The 8,786-nt window shown below is 36.9% G+C and overlaps 1 protein-coding gene across 1 annotated transcript; it reads right to left on the reverse strand.

Moving 5' to 3' along the window:
• Positions 1–203: 203 nt before the first annotated feature.
• LOC132603711 (ABC transporter C family member 8) lies at positions 204–8,501 on the reverse strand. The gene is made up of 12 exons (XM_060316889.1): positions 8,336–8,501; positions 5,947–7,874; positions 5,076–5,396; positions 4,898–4,984; positions 3,989–4,603; positions 3,529–3,693; positions 2,980–3,274; positions 2,662–2,876; positions 1,994–2,299; positions 1,850–1,913; positions 1,521–1,760; positions 204–958 (listed from the first exon to the last, which is right to left on the reverse strand). Exons 1-12 carry the CDS (start codon positions 8,361–8,363, stop codon positions 825–827), a joined length of 4,398 nt encoding a protein of 1,465 aa, XP_060172872.1. The 5' UTR covers positions 8,364–8,501; the 3' UTR covers positions 204–824.
• Positions 8,502–8,786: the final 285 nt, after the last annotated feature.

Genomic DNA, 8,786 nt, shown 5'->3' on the forward strand with positions numbered 1-8,786 from the left:
CATAACTTCTGCCGAGCGAAGCAAAAGTTCTGTTTCTATAGATAAATCTTACAGAACTTACTGAGCGAAGCAAGTCTGGACATTTTCATTAAACGAGCAACATGTGCAAAAATTAAAGACCACAGATATGTGGGACAAATATTAAAGACCACAAATACGAGGGGCAAAAAAATTAAAGATCAGTGCGTTGGAAGGACAATCCCTGCAAAAACTTCAATTTTTTCTTAATATCCACTTTAAAACCACTTCATGTATACGGCACTAAAGTTGAAAAAACTTACTGAACTATTTTTGCCATCTTGACTGAATGTTTAAGGAATTAACTATGTTTAGGATTTAGCTAATATACTTGTATGGGCAAATTCGGTTTTAATAGCTGTCTGAATCAAAGATCGACGCGTGGAAAATAGAGAGAAACCAGATTTGACTCAGTAGAGGCGACCTAGGGCTCGACCCACATATCTGTACCAAGAGGTATGTCGTACTTATCGAGGGCCCAGGTTCGTAAAGTGTGCTTGCCAAAACCCGGGGGTAGGTGACCTGTGATTATGGGACTAGCCGGTCAAGATAAGTCTCAAGGATAACCAACCGTATGGGAGACGTGCATAAATTGATCAACGAAGTGGGGCGTCAAGTCCGGATTAGCGTTGCTTAAGGTTAGGCTATAAAAACATCCCTTTTCCTCATTTATAAGGCATCAGATTTCCAATGTGGGACTTTGTTAGGGAGCACTTTACCCCTAATGTGAGACTTTTCGGCGTGATTTCAAATTTAATTGGGCCCCAATACAGATACTAGACACCGAACAGGAAACCCCCAAAAAACTAGCTAATGGTGTAGCGATCTAGTTTCTGAAGAGAACTTCTTCTGCAGCTGGACCAATATTCTGCCACAAGCTTAGCAAAAGAAGAATTGGTTTGCATGAGTCTTGAGGGCTGATCATACTCCACAAGCTCCCCTACAATAATAATTGCCAAATTTTGCTTTAAACATCTTGTTACTGAAACTGATGCTCCACGTTTACAATGGTAAATAAAGGTTGAATACATCGACGACGACCCCTTAAACTTGCCAGCATATTTCATTTAGAAATTCGAACTACGACATGTCCAATTAATCACCTGAACACATGATAAAGTGTTCTTATTAGACATTTCTGACTCAAATTTTGGAAAGCTTTGGTGCAGGTTCTCAAGTATCCATTACGTAGATAGGTTAACAATTTAAAATACATCACGTCATTTAATTATACACATTAGCCTTCATAAGTGGAAAACCCAAGTCTGTTCCAATTGAGGCCGATGTAGACAATTAAAAAAGGTGACATATTTTATCTGACTACGTAACGGGCGGTAATTGAAAACACGCACAAAGTTAAAATGTGAGGCGTAAGTGTCTAATATGAACACTTTATCATATGTTCATGTGATCAATCAGAACAAGTCATAGTTAGAATGTCTAAATGAAATATACTGACAAGTTTAAGGGTTGTCGATGTATTCCGCCTTAAATAAACATACCAAAAGAGAGGACCATGACCATGTCACTGTCTATGACAGTAGGAACTCTGTGAGCAACTGTTATTACTGTGCAGTTACAGAATTCTTCTCGAATAATTCTCTGCAGAATTGCATCAGTAGCCGAATCGATAGAAGCAGTTGCTTCATCCAACACTAGTATTCTGTTCCTCCTCAAAAGGACCCTGCCTAAACAGAAGAGTTGTCGTTGCCCCATACTCCAATTTTCGCCTTCATCACTCACTGTCAAATGCAAACTCAAACATAATACATGATATATCACACATTCAAAAAAGAAAAATAATTGTTACATTTGTTGAAAATTAACTCACCTGAGGAGTCTAGTAGGTTTGGCAGTGTACTAATTGTAGCCTTAAGCTGGCATTTCTCTAGAGCCTGTAAAGTAAACCATATAATAATGAATTGTCAAGAGTATGAAGTTTGATAGAATTGTGTCGATGAGCCAGAGACTTTACCTTCCATATCTCTTCATCAGAGTAGAGACCTAAAGGGTCCAAATTTGTTCGAACGCTCCCCTTGAAAAGCGTTGGTTCTTGAGAGATGATGCTGAGTTTTGACCTCAAATCCTTGAGACCTATAGAACAAATGTTAACGTCGTCTATGGTAACTTGCCCGCTATAAGGCTCTACTAGGCGAAATAGAGTGCTTATAAGTGTTGTTTTGCCACTTCCTGTCCTTCCTACAACTCCTACTCTAGTCCCCTCGCAGAAAGTGCAAGTTATCCCTTTGAGAACTAATGGAGCATTTGGACGATATTTAATCTGCAATTGGACAAGAACTACAGTGGTTAGATATAACAATATTTACAAAGTTTTATAACGAGTGTTCAGGAACTGTAAGCATAGAGACATCAGATGATAACTCTTGCTTGAGGGGTTAATAATTGGATATACAATCAATCCTTTCTATAACAGTCATATTTTATAATAACATTTCACTTAACAACCACGTTTTATGTGGAACTAATCTTTCTTATCATTAGCTCTGTAACAACATTTCGCTGTAGTAGCCAAAAGATATCCAAACAAATGTGTCTGTTATAGAGAGATTTGACTGTGCATTATTAACATATATATGGATATATGTTAAATGTATGTAAGATTACAAGTTGTAATTACTCCACCTTTAGATCCAACAATTCTATTCTACCCTTGGTAGGCCACGACGATGGTGGCCTATTGTCTTCAACGATTGCTGGAGGCTCAGGAGGTATACGCATGAACTGTTTGATCCTTTCAGCTGAAATGACATAGTTAGCTAAGTTGCTATACCATCGGCTTAAGAAAACTTGAGTATTCGTAAGTGCCAATGCATAAGAAAGAGAGAGTCCGATAAGCCCTGAACAAAAACAAGAAAAAAGCTATCAACAACTCGAACTTAGAAAAATCTCGAAACACCTAAATATATTAAAATCAACTGGAGCAAGAAACAGAATGACTACCTGTAGAGACGTAACCCTTTGGGATCGAAACTATGAGAAAAGCTGCCATGAATAGGGTGAGGTTTTGAAGTGCTTCGGTTCTAAAAACTAACCACTCGATTGCCCCATTGGAACAAAGAAAGACTTTTGCATCTGCATCAACAAGTTTTAGGTAGTTTTGAAAGAATCTGTCTACTGCGCCAAACGCTCTTATTGTGGCAACTCCAAGTGATGTCTCAGTTGCATAATTCATAACAGGAGCCTTTGTTGTCCCATTGATTCTCATCAACTCCTTGGCAGTGGGTTGATAATGTCCCTTCAGATAAAGAACAAATATTTCAAATTAGTAACTTGTTTTTTCTTTTGGATAGGAGTAGACATATTCAGAGGAAAAAATGGGATACTTATATTTTTGGACCGCTCTAAAAATTAATAGTCGGCAAATTGTATATGTTTTGTATATTAATTCGATACAATTCAACAGAATATAAGAAATGATTTTAGTATAAATATACATAATCAGTGTATATGTGTTGTTTATTTTGGCCAGCGCCCGTAACTAATTTTCACCTGGACATATTTTGAGCCCACTGTAGCAATGATGCCCACAAGGAGAACCTGCCATGTCACTGAGGCCATAATGCCGATTGTTGCAAGCAATTCTATTCCAGCAGCCATCACAAATGCATAGGAGAATGGGATGTCGAAATCTAACACACTCAAATCTGATGAAGCCTGAAAATTCAATTAGTAGGCAGCAATCAGTGAGACCTGTTTATGTCACATGCTATAAGTTGTTCAAAGGAAACGACATTGTTTTCCGTACACTACTAAAACAAAGGAATTAGAGACATGACAAATTCCGTAGCTAAACAACAAAATCCGTCGCTAATCCTATTTAGCGATGGATTAGCAACGAATTTTCAAAATATTCTGTTACCTCGAGCATTTAGTGACTAAGTTTATAACTAATTCCAGTGTTTTTTTAAATAGTGGTAGTTACAAGTGCAAAAAAAAAAAAAAATGTTACCCGGGTCAATATTCGTCCAACTGGAGTAGAGTCGAAGAACAACATGGGAGCGTTGAAAATAGAATTTGTGAAACCAGAAAAGAAGGCTCTAGATGCTTTTAAGCCCAAGAGAGCTGCGAATAGAGATCTGAGATACACGAAAAGTGCGCTAATTAATGACACTGAAGTATAGACACCAATAACCATGATATGGCTAATTTTAGGACTTTGAATCGCGATTGCTAGCCAGTAACTTGCAGCAGCCTGAAAAGCAACAAAGCCAGCCTGAGTAAGTATGTTATAACAAAGGAAGAGTGATCCTTTAGATGTTACAACATAGTCTAGGAAGATCTTCCACACAGCACTTTCGCTTTCTTTTTCCTCCTCCTGTGTCAATTGTATTCCCTGCTTTAATGTAACGTCTTTTTGGCTGTTTTCTTTTACAATGTAAGGCTCATCAGCCTCTTCTAGCTCAATTCCAAATCCTGCATAAGGATCGCGTTCATCTTTATAGGTTAGCGGATCAAGTCCAGCTAAAACATTTTTATGAGCATTTACAAGCTGTTCAAAGGCCATCCCGGACATCAATAGCTCATCATAACTTCCTGATTGAGTAATTTGTCCACTCTCCATGACCTGGAAAAACAATCGGAAGATAAGTAAAATTAAGGGATTACTAAATTTTTGGACCACTCAAAAGAATTAGCCAGTAAATGTATAGGTTTCGTATTAAATATAAATATACACATAATATACATATTGTATACCCAAAATATACGTATAATATACATAATCTGTGTAAAGGTTTTGTCTATTTTGACTTAGTTAATTTCAGCTGACGGGCCAAAAATGAAATAAGCCCTAATAATAATTGACATGCGCTTAATAATAAGAGCTGGAGAAAGATTCTAACTAGTCCGCATTAGTTACCAGAATTTGGTCAACCTCAGATAGGAACTCCACTTGATGAGTAACAAGAATAACTGTTTTATTCTTCAGGGCAGTCATAACACAGTCCTGCAAGTATGTTCAAACTATAAAATGTTATGTTTCTTTGGTCAGTAAATGCTGAAAATGAATGATAACAAGTTTTCACAGTTAACCTCACATTAAAAAGAGTTGCTGCTGTATGTGCGTCTACAGCGCTAAACGGATCATCAAGAACGTAGATATCAGCATCGCTATAAACAGCTCGAGCAAGTTGAATCCTCTGCTTCTGTCCTCCGCTCATATTGAGCCCTCGCTGACCTATCTCCGTGAGGTCACCATAGTCAAAATTATCGATATCTTTGTCTAGAGCAGATACCTTAACCGCCTCATGATACTTGTTTTCGTCCATTGACCTCCCAAACAGTATATTATCGCGGACCGTTCCACTCTGGATCCAAGCAGTTTGAGAGACATATGCGATGGATCCGTATACATGTACCTAGAAATAATTACAAGAAGAGTTGAAGTCAATTATAGGAGATAATCGATAACCCCTTAAACTTGCCAGTAAATTTCAATAAGACACTCTAACTATGGCTTGTTCCAGAGCACCTGAACACATGATTGACTATTATTAGCCACTTTCAGTTCCAATTTTGGAAAAACTGTGATGCGTGTTCTCAAGTGCAAATTACATAGATAAGTTAACCATTTCGATTTATGTCACCTCCTTTAATTATACGCATTAGTCTCAATAAGCCGTAAAATCTCAAGCATGTTCCAATTGAGACAGATGTATATAATTAAATGAGATGACATATTTTATGTGGTTAACTTAACTACCTAATAGACGCTTGAGAGAACGAGCAAAAGTTTTTCAAAAATTTGAACTGAAGTGTCTAATAAGGGCACTTTATCATGTGTTCAGGTGCTTAAACAAACTGTAGTTTGAGTGTCTAAATGAAATTTACTGACAAGCTTAAGGGGTTATCGATGTATTAAGTAGATAATAAAGAAGATCATGATGTGAGGACTCCTTGATGACTCACTGTTCCTGCAGTTTTTGGTATTTCTCCAAGTATAGCAAATAAAAGAGATGATTTTCCAGCTCCAACTGGTCCACAAACTGCAATCTTCTGTCCTCTTTTTGCTTGAAAATTTAAATTTTTAATCAATGCATCAGGTGACTGGGGGTCCCAGGTGAAATGACCATTTACTAAACAAACACTATGATCTGAATCCCCAAGAGGAAATGCCTCTACATCTTCTGTTTTGATTTCATCTTCAAGTAGGAAACTATTTATCCTATCAAAAGAAACTTTGACTTGAATCACATTTGACAACGCTTCCGGTAGCATTCTAACAGGTTCTGACATGGACCTTAACGCCGCCAACACAGTGAAAATCGTAGCAGCATCAAATGGTACACTCTTGAAAAAGACGAGTCCTAAAAAGATGACACATGAGACGATTGTTGGGGACGTCCAATACAACAAAGTGTTATAAACTTTGTTTAACTGAATTTTACGCAACCACTTGAATTCGTCCTCCCTATGCGAGTCGATTGTTTTCTTGAAATTCTCTTCCCAGGACTGTAACTTGATTATCTTCATACTATTGAGAATCTCAGACATGGACCGGAGTCGTTTATCTTGTGCAATCATAAATTCAGTCTGACATTTCTGAAGTATTTTTGCAAATGGAACATTCAGCAACCCAAAGATAACAAGGGGTACTAAACCTGGAAGTGCCCCGAGTCCAACAACTCCGAAAAGTACACCAACAGCAAAAAATATTTGCAGGCCAGAGCTCCATAATGAGTGAAACCACATCGGAGATTCTCCCATCCGGTAAGCATCTACAGCAATGTAGTTTACTATCTCTCCGGTTGAGTTTCTACGCCTACCTAAACTCGAGAGCTTGAGCTGTTTTTGATAAACTGCTACCATTAGAGCTGATCTTATTCTCATACCAATCCTTCTCGAGTAGAAAAAGAAATGTCGAGAACAAAGAGAGTCAACAAGCTTGTCAACAACCAAGCATCCTAATAAGACAACACCTTCAAAAAATGTTCCTGTCTCGCGACTTGAATAAGCCACGAATGCATATAGCATTAACGGAGCAATTACAACAGAAATAATCCTGAGAAATATTAATGCTCCTGCAAGTACCATTTGTTTCCAGTAAACTCTTGCTATGGCCTTAATGAGTAGTTTCTCTGATTGCAATTCACGGGACAATTGCTCGTAGGCTAAGATCGCTTCATCATCGGATCCTAGACAAGGTATGTCTTCAAGAGCTAAAGTTTTCAAGTTTCCTAGGCCAAGTAAACCATTAACCCAAGAGAATGACAATTTGCTAAAAAGACCGCCCTTTCCTATACTAATTCGTTTCTCGTGATCAGGTTGATCAACTAGTAGAGGTTCTAACAAACTCTGTTTCGAAGAGGATTGAGACATGATGTGATGAAAGGTACTTAAGGCATAAGATAAAAACAAGAAAGTCACTAGCCATGTCACCAGGTCTAGTATTTGGATACTCTGTGTTTTTATCGAAACTTCAATATTGAGAGTGGAAATCAACAAAAAGAAAATGACCCACCAAGAAGAAATAAGGATTTGGATCCATTTAGATCCTTGAACAAGCAATGATGTTGTTAAAGTGATCCAAATTAATCCACAAACAAAGCATTGTAACCAACTTAGATGACTAATACCACCATCTTTAGTACAACTAATGAGTTTACATAAACCAAGACCAAAATATACAATGCTTACAAGAGCACAACATATAGAAATACCTAGAGCCATCCAGTCCTTTCTATAACCACAAATAATTCTAATTTTTCTCATAGAACTTACAAGTAGGACTAGAAGGAAAAGAAAGACTAACAAGAGATTCAAGGCGTCTACTATTGTTCTGTGGATGCATAATGAACCCCAATTGAATTCTCCTCCACATATCCACAAGAATTCTCCTGCAGTATCATTGTATTCAAATTTATGATAAGTCACCATATTATGAATCTTTTGTTAGTCAAGAAGATAAAGTAGGCATCATACAAAAAGGAACTACCTCCGACATTTAAACTGAACTCATTGTACTTTTGAGATTATGGTTTAGAATTAATTGTTTGTTGAAATTTTAGAGATTTTTCAGATATATAGTATCTTTTGCATCGAAAATATTGGATTCAGTTGAACCCGTAGATTATAAGCTAACATTCACCACTGCTGGAGAAGGCATGTAACACATTTAGAGAGGCAGCTTTCTGCTGATGGTCAATAAAGTAACAAACATTAACATATACTCCACTTTATGTTTCATTTTTGGCAAACAAGAAAAAGCTAACAATTTTATTCATTCAAGAATCAAAAGAGCAATAACGAAAAAATATTTAAATCAAAGACAAAACAAGGAATGTAAAAGGTTGCATACCAAGTTGAGCAGTATGTGGAGAAGCCATGGTTAGAGGATGCCTATAATCAAACGATGCAGGCACCTATAAATAGTTGGGTTTTTTTTTCTTAAAATATATATACTTAGGATTAAGTTCTATTTTTTTACACGGTAATGTAACATGTGATAGTGGATTAATTGCAGTATATATAACCTAAAGGAAACACGGCTACAGAGGCACCAACAACAAAAGTACAAAACCATTAATTATATGCAAGTGGTGACGATAATGTTACAATCAATATGAATGTTTTGATATTAACGTATGAGTAATTGTGTTTGTATCGTCCTATGGTGTCAGTTCTTAATCCCAAAAAGATTGTCCTCTTTTCTTTTTAGTCTGTCCCAAAAAGATTGTCCCATTTCTATATTTAAAAACAATTTAACTTTATGAGATGATTTACAGTCACACAAATATACAAGACTTATT

Source organism: Lycium barbarum, chromosome 7, assembly GCF_019175385.1.
Source record: "Lycium barbarum isolate Lr01 chromosome 7, ASM1917538v2, whole genome shotgun sequence".
Classification (NCBI taxonomy): domain Eukaryota; kingdom Viridiplantae; phylum Streptophyta; class Magnoliopsida; order Solanales; family Solanaceae; genus Lycium; species Lycium barbarum.